The sequence below is a fragment of the Anas acuta genome, chromosome 5 (assembly GCF_963932015.1).
Source record: "Anas acuta chromosome 5, bAnaAcu1.1, whole genome shotgun sequence".
Taxonomy (NCBI): Eukaryota; Metazoa; Chordata; class Aves; order Anseriformes; family Anatidae; genus Anas; species Anas acuta.
The window spans coordinates 33,117,632-33,135,448 of record NC_088983.1 but is presented as its reverse complement, the minus strand read 5'-3'; the positions used below and the strand labels follow the sequence as shown (position 1 = coordinate 33,135,448).

General features: G+C 39.6%; 1 protein-coding gene across 1 annotated transcript in view; it reads left to right on the top strand.

Annotated features, from left to right (window-relative positions):
* INO80 (INO80 complex ATPase subunit) overlaps positions 1-10,606 on the top strand; it is a 66,635-nt gene extending 56,029 nt beyond the window's left edge. The window contains exons 29-36 of the mRNA XM_068683854.1: positions 814-886; positions 2,522-2,680; positions 4,181-4,283; positions 4,874-4,962; positions 5,813-5,968; positions 6,793-6,952; positions 7,736-7,951; positions 8,578-10,606. Coding sequence (XP_068539955.1) covers positions 814-886; positions 2,522-2,680; positions 4,181-4,283; positions 4,874-4,962; positions 5,813-5,968; positions 6,793-6,952; positions 7,736-7,951; positions 8,578-8,795 — 1,174 coding nt within the window. The 3' untranslated portion in view covers positions 8,796-10,606. The remainder of the gene's footprint in view (positions 1-813; positions 887-2,521; positions 2,681-4,180; positions 4,284-4,873; positions 4,963-5,812; positions 5,969-6,792; positions 6,953-7,735; positions 7,952-8,577) is intronic.
* Positions 10,607-17,817: the final 7,211 nt, after the last annotated feature.

Sequence of the window (17,817 nt, the reverse complement as noted above, 5' to 3'; positions counted from 1 at the left end):
TTAAGTTAGAGTGAAATGAATGACTTTTCCTATTGTGCAGTATCCAACTATTAGTAATGTCTCACATAGTCATCTTTGAAACATTCTACAGTAAATCACAATTTCATTACTATCATTTCATTGCTATCTTGAGATGAATCAATTTATTTTCATTTTGCTGATAAGAAAATTGGACAAAAGAATAAAACTTCTAATGCAAATCAGCACAGTTGTGGCCGTAGTTGAGTTCTTAGACTGAGGGATTTCTGTTTCTGCTGACAGACCCTTGTCCTTTTAAAATGTACTTCTGTGTTTGCCAGCTTGCTTTTATATGAAGGTTGTTCATTTTTTCCTCTAAGAGTTGTTTGTTCTGTTCAAAGCACCAAATTTAGAACAAAAATTGCATCTACACAGTTCCAACTTTATTGTTCTTTCTTTATCAATTGAATGTTGTTAGGGCACAACACTCAAGATTTTATTTTATTTTATTTCTTAACATCGATCAGTTCTGTGAAACAATAAATTGTTCTTTGTCTATATGAAATCTTAATTTCCAACGTGGGCAAGATAAACAAGCTCTGGTTTGTTTTGATAGAGATAAGAAGCTGCTATTGCGAACTGAATGCTTGTGTGTTCAAGCAGTCCTCATTTGTGTATTAACTTCTTTCGTGTGTTTTTCTCTCGATCATGAACAGCACAAAACATTCTGAAGTGTTCGAGTAATAAAAATAGCCCTGATCACTTCACATGGGTCAAAAAATTTACTTCTGTGGTTACTTCTTGTTCCTCATGCACAAAATAATTTTTTTTTTTTTAAATCTCTTTCCTCTCCAGGAATGATATTTTTGTGTTCCTGTTAAGCACAAGAGCTGGAGGCTTGGGCATTAACCTTACAGCTGCAGATACGGTAGGTGAAGTTTCATAAAGTAACACAAAACACAAAAAATCAGCTTTCTGATACTCAGATTTCAGTTCTCCTGTGCTGCCAAACACCATTTTTACCAAGCTGCTCATCTCCTGCCTCCCAGACTCGCAATATATGTGGGAAAATGGGTGTTGCTGTGTGGAAGCTAGAACTCTTATATCTATGCTGATCAATATTAGTGCTTCCATTCTCATAATGAAATTGCCTAGGCTTGTTTACTCTGCTTATATTTGTAATACAATATTAACTTGGTGATAAAGTTGCAGGATATTGAGCACCCGGTGTACAGTTTTTGGTTGCTGTTAGATACCTTCCTTCTCCCCACATACATCAGCAGCAGAGTCTAGAAAGAAGTTGGGTGACTAAAGGGGTCTACAAATGCAATGACACTTTCATACGAGTGCTGTCTCTTGCATGGCTGCTTACTCCTAAGGCGCAGCAGCAAAGGAATCAGTGAGCACAGGTATCAGCCACCTTTTTTCTGTGCACAGTAGAATGAAGTAATGGCAGTTGAGTTGTGCTTGTATTTCTAAATGAGTATCAGCTAGTCAGGAAAGATAGATTTATTCCTTCTCATGTGCCTGAGGTGTAGAAGCATCCTGATTTAGGTGATTGCAAGGATTTGCACTGTTGAGCACTTGCACCAATCACTGTGGGAGGGAATACTGACCTACATGAACCATTTATGTTTCCAGTAACTGCTGTTCCTGTGCTTCTAACATAATACCTTACGTGCAGGCAGATTTGAACCCAAGACAGACTGTAGTGCTTAGCCACACAAAACCAAAAATCTCTGATTCAAAACTATGATGTAATTCTTTAAATATCTTTAAATGTAAAAATCTCTTGGTATTACTTAAAAGAAATCAGAAGAAAGCTACCTATAATAGCTTCAGAGTTGTAAACTTCTCTTGATTGAAGTTGCTTCAACATGGGGGAAAAAAAAAGATGGAAACACAGGCATGTTTGTGCAGGCTCCTTGCATTAGCATTCTTAGTTCTGTGGTTTTGTAGCTTTCTGAATACTTCATCTAAAATGGTTTTAATGTTTCCTTTTTATGTGTACTGTGCATAAGGTACAGGTAGAATGATAGGACAACGTGAATGTGATGTGGTATTTCAGTTTTTTTTTGGTGAAAGCACTACAGTTATTAGACTAGACAAGGCTTTATTCAGATTTTGGAAAAAAACAGAATATTACTTTTTGTGTGAAATCCTGATTTGATGGGCTTTTTCTTAAGGTAAATAACACCAAAAGTGGCTTCACAATGTAATTAGTTATAGACTTATCAAATGACAATGTTAGACTATGGTGATAAACTCCAGAATTTGGTGCCTCTAAAGCAGATTTGTTGAAGAAAACATTTAAGACATTCTGTTGAAGTTGAAACATTCACTGTCAATTAGTTTGAATATATTTGAAATGCATTGGGAAAGATTTTAATGGAGTGGACAAAGCTAGGTGAATGCAGCCTACAGTGGGCAGGTGATTCTGTGAGGTGTGTAGTGGAACTTTTTTTATCATCTTGTTAGTTTTTGTTTTTTTGTTTGTTTAATCTGCAGGTACTCTAAATATATGGTTTTATTTAATCATTTATGTTCTGATTTTCTTTTACAGGTCATCTTCTATGACAGTGATTGGAACCCAACAGTAGACCAGCAAGCCATGGACCGGGCACATAGGCTGGGTCAAACAAAACAAGTCACTGTGTACCGGTTGATATGCAAAGGCACCATTGAGGAGCGTATCTTACAAAGAGCTAAGGAGAAGAGTGAGGTAGGAATAAAGAAATCGTCTGGAACAAGAAGTTACAGAAACTTTTATCAAAAAATGTGCATCAAAATGAGTAAATAAATTATTATATATAAATTATAAATTACAATATATAAATATATACACACTACATATATATACATTTTTTTATATATATAGTGTGTGTATATATATACACACACACTTTTAAAACAATTTATATACATACATATATATATATATATGCATGGAATGCATATAATAGAAACCAAAAGGGAATGTCTTTGTTTAAACAAACAAATCTGTTGCTAGCGCAGCATCATTACAGCTGCATTATATAAACTGGGAAGAAGCTAAGTATTTACACAATGACTTCATGGAAACTATTTCTTATGATGCAATGAAACTACTTGGGACTCTTTAAAGCTAGAGCTTGCGTCTTTGCTGTGTCAGGGCAATACTGATTCCTCTAATGTTATACTGTTACACCACAGCTGATTTGTTTGAAGAAACTTGAAAGGTAATTAAAGGACAGTTTTTGAGCTGTGAGGGTTGCCAGAAGGGCTCATTTTCCTGCAGCATCAAGTGATAAATGTATTAGAAACTTTAAACCTCATGATACTTTACTGGCAAGAAAAAATTAACCACAGTTGCTTTAGTAGCAATAGATATACTATACATGAGGCTCAGATGTTGTGTGCACTTGGGATTTCTTTTAGCTTTTGTCTTAACTAGATGCTGGTCGTAGCACTGAAGCAACTGAAGCATCTCCAGCTGAATGCATTCATATTTCCCTTGTTGAATTTCATCCATTTTGATGTGGGAGACTGCACTTAGTAACCTGATACCAACCTGAAAATAAGTGTAGTTTTTTGGGGGTGCTCCAAATCATCAAAATTGGCTTACACTAAAGCTTCTTCTTTTTTGCTGAGTTGCACCTCTTACTGTTTTGTTTGTTTGTTTGGTTGGTTGGTTTATTATTGTTATTATTTAGGAATTTATTTACTTTTTTAGTGTAGTTGAATTAATCAAGTTGTTTGTGCTGAGTGAATTGCTTAAACTGAGACACTGACTCAATATGGAGATTTAGTTTTCAGTGAAGGAGATTAAGTATGTTGTACCTTTTAAGAATGTGATCTGCATGATCCTCTATACAGATTACTTGAAAAATAGGACTGCTAATTTATCCTTTATAGGGGTACTGCTGTAGTTTTACTCTGAGTTCAGCAATGTATTAAGCAATAGATATTATTATTATGTGGTGCTTTAGAAGTATACAGCTTGGTACAATGGATGACAATTTTCTCCTTTCTAGCTCAGTTGCTTCTCATTTTTTAATAATTACATTCTCAATAAAATCTTTCCTTAAATTTTGCTACTAACTGTAGTATGACAGAGAAGTTGAATCAATTCTGACTACACACACTTGCATTTACGTCTTTTTTTGGCTGGCTTTCAGTGAAGGATAATGAAAATGGATCCTTTGAGTAATTTATTCTTTTTTTCCTTTTTCTTTTTTCCTAGATCCAGCGAATGGTGATTTCAGGTGGCAATTTCAAACCTGACACTTTGAAACCAAAAGAGGTGGTCAGCCTTCTACTGGATGATGAAGAACTAGAAAAGAAATGTATGTGAAATTCGTGTTGTAGCGTTTTCTCCATCTTCCACTTAGTTTTTTCAACCATTAGTTTTTTAAATCTGTGTTTTTATCTCTACAAACACATGTATTTCTGATAACCACTTCCGTTTCCTGGCTCATTTTGTATTGCCATTCCTGTTAGTACAAGCTGGTTTCATATCACTGCTGAGCTGAGGGGTGAGGTTGTGCAAGAGAGACATGATGATGTGATAGTTTTTGTTGGCACTTGTTCAGGATCATTACATTGTTCCTGAATGACAGAGCTTAGACAAGAATTAAGTAGGTCACGACAAGAAAAGTATCAATAAAAATGTTGTGTTGCACCGCAGTTTTGAATCCGTATTAGAGGTACGCTTAATGATATGTTTGAAAAAAACTTCAACTGTAAGGCTTTTTAGTAATTTGGATGAAAAGAGTTTAAATATAGCAGTTCTACTTTGAGTTTTTCATCGTGCTTTAGTTTCAATATAGGAGGCTTTTATTCACAATTCTGTTATAACCAGAATTTCTTGTAAGGTTCACAAAAGGGTATGAAGTATCTTTCCAGCAACAACAACTTTGTGCTTGTTTTCTGACAGTGCGTCAGCGTCAAGAAGAGAAGCGACAGCAAGAAGAAACAAATCGTGTGAAGGAACGTAAACGTAAAAGGGAAAAATATGCTGAAAAGGTACCTTGATGCAGAGAGGTTGCCTGTGTCAGTGACACAGAGAGCCTGAAAAACGTTAGGCACACTATTATGTAGTATTTTATGCAAAGGCAGTCGAATGAGTAAAGTGTTCTCTTCACCATTGAATGTCAGTCTGGCACTTCCTACACGGAAGAGGGATGTTATAAAATAAGTAATGCACAGTTCCCTGTATTTTAGTATCATTTGCAACTTCAAAAATAAAGAAGTACTGCATATCCATACAACACAGTAGATCATCAGTAGTCTACGGACAACAATTTGGGGACTCAAATTTGAAAAAAACAACAAAAAAAAAACAACCAATTGTTCTATGGCATATAAAATGGAGACTTAATTAAGATTTTGTTTTGCAAAGGTGAAAAAATAATACAAATAAAGAACCAAACATAGATAAATCCCAAATAGCTATGTGACTTGTGCAGAAAGACAGAAGATTCGTTTGTTTGTTTGTTTGTTTTTAAAAATTATTAAATCTTTTTTATGGAAATCCAGAATATTTGAGTATTGGAGGCTTTGCATTAATTATTTTTTTTATAATGATAAAGAATTTTGAGCTTACTCCAGAAGGCAATGGAAATCAGAGTAGTTCTATAAAAGTAATTCTACAGCACTCAAACTATTTTACAAAGAAGAGAAAAAAACTACTTATATCTAAAGACAGCCTTTAAGGGTTCTGTTACTTTGTCCTTCAAAAACTTGCTTCGGATAATTCTGTACATGGCATTCCTTTGAGTTACAATACTGCATTAGACATTGAGATTTTAATTTGCATGTTCCGCTTCGGTTTTAATTGCATTTTTCATTCCCTGTATTGTTTTATTTATTTCAGAAGAAGAAGGAAGATGAGTTGGATGGGAAGAGAAAGAAAGAGGGCATGAACCTCGTGATCCCGTTTGTTCCCTCAGCTGATAACTCCAACCTGTCTGCTGATGGGGATGACTCCTTCGTTAGTGTAGATTCTGCCATGCCCAGCCCTTTCAGTGAGGTGAGACTGCCTGCTTCTTTAAACTATGTGCTGTTTCAGTTGTGATCTTAGATCTAGTAGGGTTCTTGCTTTCTGACATTTCAGTTAATACAGAATTCAAGTACGTATGGAAATGAGATGTCTGAAAGGTGAACCAAGAAAGTGAAACTAATTTATTGAAAACATAGCAGCTGCAGTAAGCTGCCTGCTGGAACTCCTCTGTTGATATGCCATTATGCATGTCTTCACTTTCTGTCTTTGTCTTTTCGTAAAGCAAGTTCATGCTCTGAACCTCTTGCTTTTGATTCTGAATTAGTGTGGCTTTTAATCTGGAATTTAAATTGTAAGTTTCCAATGGTACACATTATATTTTCTTTCATATTTTTAATAAAGAATTGCGAACAATTTTTGGCAGCATATATATTTTGTTATATGCCATATTGACTAAGATTACTATATTGTATTGTTCCCTTGCTGATAAAGATTTTTATTGGCACTAGTTAACAGGTTAAGAGTCCTATTGTTTTCTCTCTTGTAGTCTGAGAAAAAAAGCGCAGTTAAACCGCAGTTTTCTTAAGTCTCTGCTGAGCCTCTCAGTCTCCTGCTGATAACATTTATGTTCATCAGTTGAAATAAAGTAGTTCCTGGAGGTCTTTAATGCTGTTCAGCATGTAAATAGAGGGTATAGTGTGACTAGGCAGGATATGTATCATGCTGTAAGTCTTGGGGAAAATGAGAGAGATCAGAACAAGTACCAATTACTTGCGATTGTGTGTCTTACTATGTTTGAACCCTTCCCTTTCCTAATGTGAGAAGCTAACGGCTTTGTTCTTCGTCATGTTTAGATATCCATCAGCAGTGAATTACATATGGGCTCTATTCCTCCCGATGAGAGCAGCAGTGATATGCTTGTGATTGTGGACGATCCAGCTTCTTCAGCACCTCAGTCAAGGGCAACAAACTCTCCTGCTTCCATTACTGGCTCTGTTTCAGATACCATGAATGGTCAGTACTCTTGCCTTGACTTACTAACACATATTAAACCTTGACTTTGTATGTCTGGTTGGTATGTGTTCTGCATTTTAATCAGATTCTGTGTATGGTTGGCAAGATGAGCAAAAAATAATTTATTTCATTGAGGAATAACTTCTGATTTGATAAGAAATCTGTTTATAGTCATTCATCACACTTTCCTTTTTCCTGTGTTAGTTACTCTTATGAGTTTTTTTTTCCCTTGTTCCTATATTATAGAGTGCTCATATTACTGAGCTACAGACATCCACAGAACTTTTTAAGTTTTTCCTTGAATTTGCCATAGGGCTAGTAATGAGTTCTCTATTTCCACTGAGTGATTAAAGCAGCTATAATTTTAAATAATGATAACAGTTTTTAGTTACTGTAACTTTTTACTCTGAAATAAGGAGAGACCTAGTTCTTGATGAGTTTCTTTACAGATAGCAAATGGAAGGAACATATATCTTCAGTAAGAAAATGCTTCATCCTAAGTAGAACCCCGAATTTTTGTGGATCTTTTTGTGGATTGGATTCGTAACAATAATGACAACGAGGTTAATAGGATGTGATTAATGAATGGCCAAGTTTTGTATATCTGATTTCTTTTTATAAGATCAATACTTGCTAACAGTGTCTGTATTAATGTAAATGAACAGTATCAATTAACAGGAACAGCATGAATGTAAATGGCAAGTCGTTACGATGCTGTATTTATTTGTGAGCCATCTGACATGCTATAGCAGTTACTGTTTTAACACTTTTTTTTTTTTTAAGGGGTTTCAATGCAAGATACACCTCTCACTGGGAGAGGCCAGTCAGGTCGAAGCCGCGGTCGCCCTAAAGGATCAGGTGGTGGATCAAAAGGCACCGGGAAAGGCAGAAGCCGGAAATCGATAGCGGGAAGCGCGGCCGCAATGGCAGGTGCCAAAGCAGGGGCAGCAGCAGCCTCTGCAGCAGCATATGCAGCGTACGGGTACAATGTCTCTAAAGGTATGTGGGGAAAGGGAGGCAGCAGGCTACCCAGAGCAGAGCCAACCACATGAGTTTGGACGATTGCTTGTTTACAGCCTGTCAAAAATAGATGCAAGTATTGCTGGTATTGCTTGTACAGTATATTCTGAGATCCAGGCAAAGCGCAATGTGACACGGTACTGGTGTGAGAGGATAGCCAGTTTCACCGCAGATGACCTTGAGAGGCTAATCTTGCAGAATTTTCACCTGCCCTTTAAATTATCTCATACCAAATACTTCTCTCTTGTTTTTCATTTTGGTGCCCAGACAGATTAGATAGTGTTGTTTATCCCATGGGTTTGGCTGTGTCTTTCCCATATTGCTGATACGGTGAAGTTACAGCATCAGGTTTAAAATGGTCTAAACCAATGGTGATGGAGCTTCAGCTTTACACCACGTATAGTCATCCCAGGATGTAAGTGCAAGATGATTTGTATGTTTAGGCCATCCCTCTTCATTAAAATCTCATAAATCATGAACGCAGTGTTGTCTTGGGACTAAGTGTTAGTATATTGTAGCCATTTAATTTATTTTTTTTTGTTGCCTAAGTGCTGCAAGTGGAGTGATATGCTCACGTGGAATTTGATTCTCTTTTCCATTGCTAGGCATGTCTGCAAGCAGCCCTCTACAAACAGCAATTATTCGGCCTTCTGGACTTGCAGATTTTGGACCTTCAAGCGCCTCTTCTCCCTTGAGCTCCCCTTTGAGCAAAGGAAACAGTGTTTGTGGCACCCCCAAAAGCTTAAACCTGACCAGCAGTCTCATATCAGAAACTCCAATTCGGAAGCAAAGCAAAGGTGCCCACACCTCAGGTGGTCGGTAGTAATTTTGAACCCCCAAAGCTTGTCTGAACTGTGTTGGCTTTCAGAGTAGACCACCCTGCAAGGTGAAGGCATGCAAATGAATGCCTTGTTGCTATCAAGCACCTGTGTGAAAAGAAAATCAAAGCACAATGGGAACGGGTGGTTTATGTGAGCACTTTGATTATGTGTATCCCAAAAATTATCTTTGCAGACACTGCAAGAAGGATGGAAGGGGTGTCTGGGGTAACTGAGGTGGTCGGATGGTATTTTATTGACACATCTGACAAAGATTTCCCAAGATAGCATCCAGGTACTCCATGCAATATCCCAGAGCTGTGTGCTTCAAGTCACACGAGTGTACTCTCTTGTAGCTTGAAGTGGAACCCAGCTCTAGTTGTATCCTATGAAATCAATATCTGAATGCCAGGGCTCTCCTGTAGAGTCAGAAGACATTTCTGTACTGGGAGCTGGTCAGCGTATATGCAGGGGTAGCTGGGGGCTAAGCTGGATGATGTGTAATCAAAAGATTAATGGATTCTTCTAGCGTGGGCCTCTGGGGTTTTTGTTTGGTTGATTTTGTTTTGTTTTTTGAGAGTTTGAAATGCAAAGGAAGGTATCTCAGGTGGTTTCCAGGGAGTGGACTCTTTTCAGCACCATTTGTTTAGAGCAGGTTCAGAGCCAAGGCGTGACAGGAGCTCTGGCAGGCCTGGTGAGGGTAACAGCGCTGCCTCTGCTTCCTGCAATGAAAGAGGCTCCAAGCCACTGGCTTGATCTGTGTTTCAGAGTTCTTGCCAGCTCTTGCTGTGTTAAGAATGATTTTTCTAATTTTTGATACGTGCTGAACTCTTAAAGGCTTAGAAACACAATCAGGCTCTACTTGTGCAAATCTCAAGAGCAGGGAAATCTGCAGGGCCGAGGAAGAGTTTGCTGCTGTTCCTCTCAGCGTGCCATAGCAGAGCGTGGCTCTGCAGCTAGCAGTGCTGCGAGGGGAACAGTGAGAAACAGCACTGAGAGAACTGTGCCATTCCCATCTCCAGCCAAATCCTGGGAAAAAAAAAAAAGTCTCATATCCCAACCATCCATTGACCATTCTTCCAGTGTGTTTTCCCTTCATCTCTGTGATCATCCCATGTACTAGCTTGGTGGAGCTCCCTGTGGGTACCAGTAGCTGTCTCCTGTAAGGCTGATAGAAGGCAGTGCTGCCAGTGCCCGTCTGTGTTCTCATCTCCGATTGCTCCTTCCCCTTTCTCAATGCACAAACCCCCTCTGTAGCCCCTTGCTTTGCTGTAAGCGTTGTCTGCATTGCACTGAGATTTAGGTGTGGGACATTCTGTCTGACACACTGAATTAAAAGGCTGTTCTGGGGCACTTTCAATCCCTTGAGAGAAGCAAGTTATGAGTTGCAGGTCTGGGCTGTGACAGCAAAAGATGACTTTTTTATTATTATAATTTTTTTCCAACCCCAAATCCTTTGCCTGGCGTCCTACAGTGTGGAGCAAGTGCTTCCTGTTGGCTCTGCCTCTAATTTGCACACCTGAAAATAGCAAAACTGAGCTTAGTTAGATTGATTTTTAAACAGATTTGCAGGGGATAATTGAGGGGGGAGATGGTGTTTAATTAACTCATGAAGACTTCCCCCTTCCCCTCGTATTCACATGTATATATGATATTTAGAGGGAATCAGACAAATGCCAAGCCTTTTTTTCTCTTTGAATGTGCTGTCTATTTTTATAACTGAACTTGTACATATGTATAAAGAGAGACACATCTTTCTTTTACTAACTGGAGAAGAAAATCTTAAATAAAATGGAGTGAGATAATTTTATGTAAATCAGTGTCTTTGTGGTTTTTATGCATATAGCTAGCTATGTGACAGGGTTAGGGAACAGCGTGGAGGTTCCACATCTGCAGATGCATCTAGGGACGTGCTGCTCAGTGTAATGCTCTCGGGTATTTACGCTCTTCTGAGTATCACATTCTGTAACCTTTTTCAATTACAACTGTACAAGTTATCACATGTTTGTATTCACTGATTATCCGGTAATTTACTTTGGAGCAGGTATGCAGCAGATCACAAGAAAATAGAATAATTGCATAATGGTATCTGAATCACAACAGTTCAATTCAACAGTTGATTGCTCTGGGACATCATTCTCTACAGATTTTCCATTTTTTTCCTTCCTTTTTCAGGTTATTTTTTAAAGGGTATTTTTTTTGTGTGTGTTATTTTTGGTGTTACTGTCTTGATTTTCAAACTGCTAGACTGTGTCAATTTGTTGTAATCCAAAGTTGAGAAAAAATACATTTGTAACTTGAAAAGATTGGAAAAAAAAAAAAGTAATATTCTGTTGCACGTATGCTTTTGGAAGATTAAATTATTGGTATTGTAAAAAATGATAATAGCATTTGAAAAACTTATTTAATCTTCAAAAGAAGCACAGAATGATCTCACAAATTGTGGGGAAAGTAGCAGTAGCCTAGCTGCATCAGCAACAGTAGCCTAGCTGAAACATGCATCAGGCTAACAAATTCAGGGAGACCTAACATAGCAATAAAATAAATGAGCTGCTAGATCATATCCAGTTTAATATCTGTATAATGTTTAAACAGATACATTCTTTTTATTATGCATCATAGAAGATCTGAGATATTACTCAAGGAATTAGGAAGTGTTCATGTAAAGGCTGTTCTACTCAATTTCTTGATTTGGGGAGTTTAGTGCTAGAAAGACAAAGACTGGGAAATATGTTAAGGGGGGGAGTTTTGTGATCAACGCTATGGGGAACACTTCTATCTAAATGAGTAAAATGGACATGCACACTGAAACTTTATTTTTTGGAGTTTCAATCTGCGAATCTTTTCACTCAGGACATGCATTGTGCACTTGTCTTATGGATTAATGGCAGAGAAAATGTCCTTTCCTCTGAGGGACTGAAGTATTTGCTACTGGCAGAAACAGGATACCGAAGTAACAGAGTTTGCAATCAAAGTTGGAATGGTGAAATAGATGTCAGCATCTTTGGGGGAATGTTGGGAATGTGTATTCCTCTTGCTATTTCGTTATTGCTTTGGTATCTCACTCAACAAATTACTGCAGAACTGTTAAATGCAGTTCTCTGATTATTCCTACAACCCATTTTCTCTTCCTGTCATGGGTTGAGTATGCTGTCCTCATGTCAGCCACCGATGATCTCTTCCTATTCACCAGAGAGTTAAAACAAGACTGCTGTAGGAGGGTTTCCAACAAGAACTGTTTTAATTCTTAACTTCAGGGTATTAGTAATGCACTGACCATACATGGCGTTATTTCTGTGCCTTTTTTTCTGTTGTGTGCTTTCCCCACCGCAGTGTCTCTGCTCTTTGCTGTAATGTTCTGTTCCGTGAATGCCTTCTGTCTGCCTAGGGCTATATTTTGCTTTACTCCCATTTTCCTGAAGTATTTCCTTTAGCAGCATTTCCCAGGGTGTAGGGGGTGGCACACAGAGCTCAGTGGGAAAAGATCTGTGCCAAACGAATAGGAAACTTTGCTTGTAGCTGAGGAATAGCTGAGTTGCAGCTGGGAGTGGGACTAACATGACTGATAAAATCACTTTAGGGGCAGGATGTGGATCAACATACTTTGGGAAATGCTGCCCTATGACCACTGCTCTGCCAGTCCTGATCTACAGTCTGTAGGGCAAGCTGGTCTGCCTCTGCTCCCAGGCTCCTCCTCCTCTCATTTCTGCCTTTTTTTTTTTTTTTTTTGTTGACTGTTCAGTCTGAAACACGTTGCAGCTTGACATGCCTACATGTATAAGGCTCCTTCATTGTTCTCCCCTTACTGCTCAAGAAGAGATGGCTGTGCACTCCGTGCTGCCCTTTGGAAATTTGCAGCTCGAGTGGCTGGAAAACACATTGTAGCTCCCTACCCAAGGAGAGATGCTGCTTGGATGTTAAGTATAACTGCGATATATATACTAAAATAAAGACAATCGCGTCTTATACTCCTAGGCATAAGCACTAGCTGAATTGTGAAGGTTGGTGGTTTTTGTTTGTTTTTATTTGCAGCGTGTACCAGGTGTGTAGCGGTGAATGAGAGGGGAAGGGGCAATTCATCATTCCTCCTAAGAGCATCTTTACTGGGGTGAAACATATGGGCCAGCTCTCAGATCCAACCTCCAGGTCTGTTCTGCAAAAACAAGCCTTCCTTGTAGCTTTCAGATTAGTATTCTGAGAAGCCTGCACCAAATGCCTTCTGAAATGGAGAAATGCATGACAAGATGAGTTGGGTTTCCTCCAGCTTTGCCCTCCTCTTTGCTCCTGCCTCTTCCCTCAGGAAAGTGAATTTACTGCAAAGCTAATGGGTCTTCCAGGCATTTTGTACCAAACTATTTATATAATGTTCTTCTAGTGGCATATGAGGGTATTAGTTTGCATCCCAGGCATGAGGAAGTGTTTCAGTGCTCAGGTATGAAATGACATCTCCTTCCTTCCTTAGCTGATGAGCATCACTGATAGAATGAGGCATGGGAGGAAAAGACTTAAACACCACTTTTCATGTTTTCTTGAATTTCCCATGGGCTGTCTCTTCCTTCTTCTGCAGTGTCACTGGTTGTGTTAAATCCTCAGTACTGTGACACAACAGTAGCAAGGTGTGATGTGAGCTTCTGAGCATCCAGGGGTACAGTATCCCTTGTCAGCTCTGTGACATTTGTTATTTGTTTGCATGAACCTGTTTTTCCCTTCTTGCTCCTTAGCCTTTGCTAAATTTTCTCAAGATCCGCGTGTTGTCTTCATTGCTTTTGGTTGACAGGAGAAATGTTTCTGTTTAGAGGTGTTAATTTTTAAAGCCCTCATAGCCTTGCATCGCATTGTTGCGGGAACTGTGAATTAAGAGAAAGCTGTGCATGTAGTTTGCAAGCGCTGTGACACTGAATAAACCTTCACCAACTTTTTCAAAAACAACAACAAAAAAGCCTGTAATTGCTCCTCTGAGCTTAGAAGAACCCATTTGGAAATTTCCTGCTGCTTTGGGCTGTCACACAGACCTGACGTGGGCTTTCCTCTAGGAAGGGATGAATCACAGGCAGGAGTCCTCTGCACTGCGAGATGTCTGACACCCAGGTTTCTTGTACTGTTTTCTTCTCATGTTGTAGTAGAATTCAAACCTAGAAATTTTCATTTGTATTCAAGCTACTGAGTGAATTTCAGAATTTTATTGCCAGTGGGGACCAGAAATTTTATGATGCTCATTCTACAGTTGTGTCCCTGAGTAACTCCCCATCTAGGGAAGCACTTTACAGAAAGAGCATTCATGTTAGGAGCTGAATGGGAACATTTCCATCTTCCTTTAATTCAAGTAATTTTTTTTGGTAAACAAGCATAAATTCTCATCAGAGGAGCCCTAAAAGCCACCCCACTTCCTCACAGAAGTGTGGCTGCATGGGCTCAAAGATCTGACCTCTTTGAAGAAGTCACCTTTGGTAGCGTTATCCTCCCCATGGTCAGTCTCAAATTGCAGCGCTTTGCTGTGGTTCACTCAGCCTATGCAAGGATCTTGGTTCTGTGTTTTTGTTGTTGTTTTGTTTGGTTTTCTGTTGTTTTGTTTGTGTTATTGGAGAGTTTTTGTTTGTTTTTCATCCAGGGGAGAGTCAGCAATTTTTGCACTTAGTTGGCTCGGTGTTGCTTTCTATTATTTTTTTTTTCTGTAAACCGCATTAAGCCGTCGCCACGTGACTGCCTGCCATTAGCTGCGTGCTGCCGGCGAGTCAGTGAGATGGCACGTGCCTCGACACACCCCTGCGTGCCACTTCATTGCCCGTGACAGAGCTCCGTGGTTTTCCTCGGCAAGCAGAGGAAACAGACGAGGTGTTCAGCCTCTGGTAGCTGGACAACCTGGGCTGTGTGAGAATCCTGAAAGCTCGTGTCCAATCCCCCTATTTTTGGTTACTCTGTGCATCTGATAGGGGCTGATGCGACAGATCGTCTGTGTCTTGGTCCTTCTGTCTCCTTCTGCTCCTTCTGTAGAGTCTGAGTGCCTGTTCGTGTAGGCAGCTCCTGCATTCCTACAGACCTGTATTTTAACTTTGAACCCATGTTTTTCTTTGATTTAATCTCATTTATATCCATAGCATTACAATATTGCTTTGACATAACACTTGGCATGATGGAACACTTGAACTAGATCTAAAGAAGAATAAGGGTACAACTTAAACCTCTGTTTTTTAAGTGCTTTTGAAGCAGTAATTCAACTCCATGATACCTGCTCATCTAGGTGATTGCAGTCTTACATCATTCTCTTCAGAGTTTGAAAGAGGTTACTGTATCTACTCTTAGTCAGAGTATAATGTGATATATTTAGTTTGGTTAACATGGAAAAAATAATTGCTGTCTGGTTTTTTAGTTATTTGTCACTCAGCTCAATTCCTATTGACTAGCTGAAAACCTACTGATGTAATGCTGAATCTGGGAAGCACAATAGGTTTCTAAACACAGTGTTGATTTGGGACTGGAAATCACGATGATTTCTGTGGTCTGCTAATCCCCAAGTGATTTGTGTGTTTTTGAAACATGTCATCATGAGCTCTGCCGAAGGAGATTTGCTTCCCTGGCTTTGATAACTTGCTCTTGCCATATGCAATCAGAGGTATGTATTGCGTAATGAACGTAATTTGGTTACAGGGCAGTTTGCTATGTTTCTTTGTGTCTGTCTGGAATCAAATAACTAAATGCTAAAAGCAAGTGTTGGCCTGGTAGAGTATTCGCAGACAGATTAGAGAGCCCAGCTCTTCTTTGCAGTGATATAATTGATAGCAAATGAGAGAAGTAATGAGGTTTAAATTCGTAATTCAAAACAGAGCCTGTGTCTGAGATGTTACAGGAATAAACACGTGAGAAGTTTGGAACTGCCAGCAACTGCGAGCTGAAGCCATTAGCTAAAAAAGCTTGAGGGACTGCAGCAAATTTGAGTGATGTGTGTAAGACAAACATTAAGTGTGTATACATATATATATATATATGTATAAAATACGAACATTTCCCTGAACCCTCAAGGTTAATTTTTAGATGGCAAATAAATATTACACAAACTTAGTATTCTTTAAAATTTTATGTACCTAACAGTGAATTAGTAAACTTGCAGAAGCATGGATTCTAATCGGACAATGGCAAACATAAAGGGATCCATGAAAATTTCAGATGACTTTTGTATGTTTGCTTCATAATTGAGTGCTGATGATGTGAGCACACATTATCTTTTTCCCACAGGGTTATCTCTGAATACCTAATGTACAGTTCCAAGAAAAAACATCATCCCTTAGTGTTTCACATTGTGCAGTCAGTGTACACTTCGGAAATTAGGTTCTCGATGTCTCAATTCTCCACCTGTAAAATAGAAATACCACCTCCTCACAAAGGTGGTGTGAAGATGGCTCAAAGTTTGCAGGTAGTGAATTCTCAGAGAAAAGTGAAAATGGGGAGCAGTTTCCTCACATTTGGAGCAAGGTCTGCATAAATAAATGCAGAACCATACAGGAAAAAAAGGAACTGAGTTGCTGCTTATTTTAGCATTCTCGGATCAAATGAAATGAGGCAAGGATCTTCTGGAAAAAAAATCATGGGTATTGATTCTAAATGAGGCTAGTCCCTTAGTTAGTTTCTATCCTATGTCCTGAACTCGTGGGTCCTCAAATTATAGAACGCATTTCCAGGAATAGATAAGATATATATGTAGTTTAGAGATGCCAATGCTGCCAGAATATACTGTGCTGTTTAGCAACAAGAGACATGATTTCATCTGGCTCCTGCCTAAGGTCCGGTAATAGAGTCTCTAATATTCGATGTCAGAGGGAAGATAAAAAGCAGTGTCTGTCATGGAGAGCTGAGCATTCCTGTTCTTCTCCTTCTCTAAAAATGGGATTGTGTTGGCAAAGAAGAATGCCAAGGAGAAGAACACACTCTTATAAAGCAGACCGAAAGAATGCATGTATATATGATCTAAAAACCTGCCAGCTATTTGAAATACACTTTGGGGTCAGTTGTTTTTAAAGGAATGGGTATACCTCACTGAAGAAAAAATAAATAACAAGATTTCATCTCATGATGTCAGAAGAAGCATCCTGAGGATGAAGCTGCTGACCCCCGCTGCCTGTAACAGTATCTCCCACCCCGAGTACCACCAGCGGTCACAGCGTGCCAGCCACGGTCCTGGGAGGTCGCTTCCAGCCCCGGCTGTCCTGCCAAAATGTGAAAGTGCACCCAGCAACACCGTCCTGGTGCGGTACCCGCAGGGTGAGCAGAGGTAATGTAAGCACATCCCCAGCAGCCCCTGCCTCTCCTCGCCGCTCTGGGCATCGCGTGCTCTGTTGGTGACTTGGAGTTTGGAAATGCGGGTGTACCGTCTAGACAAGGAGAGGATAAAAGGCTGCTTTTTCGGTTTGTTTTCCGAATGTTTTCAAATGTCACATATGCTTTGTGTAGACAGAGTTTAATATCAGCAAGCTGGTTGTGGTTGCCCCTGAGGCTGTTTGTGGACGAGGTTATAATTGCTGTAAGCGGGCTGGATACGAGTTTGTGAAATGGTTTCAATGTTGTCTATGCTGCCATTGTCAGTAGGTCCATAGCTCCAGCTCGAGGCAGAGTCAGCAAGCACCTCGTGTCATGTACGAGCAACAGCTTTGTGCAGAAGGCATGAGGTGTCCGATAAGCTAGAGGCCATCTGTGGATGCTCTGCACGCTCCCCAAACTGCACGGCAGAGCTGACCTGCATGTACCCAGCATGTGCCCAAGTGAGCATTTGTCATGTCTCTGAAGGTTGAGCTTGCTAACCAGCAAACGAAACCTCTCCTAAAGTCATCCTCTGACTTTTCTTCCCGTGGGTGAAGCGGTTACAGATCTCTGTGTGCTGCAATAGCTGCTGTTTGTGGACAAAGCAGCGCTCTGCGGCTCGTTCCTGCCCTGTGAGCCAGCAGAGTGTGAGAGTTGGGATGAAACCTTCCCCTTCCCTGATATTCTTGGTGGTGGGCTTCAACTACCAGCAGCTATCAGGTCTCTCTTCAGCTGTCA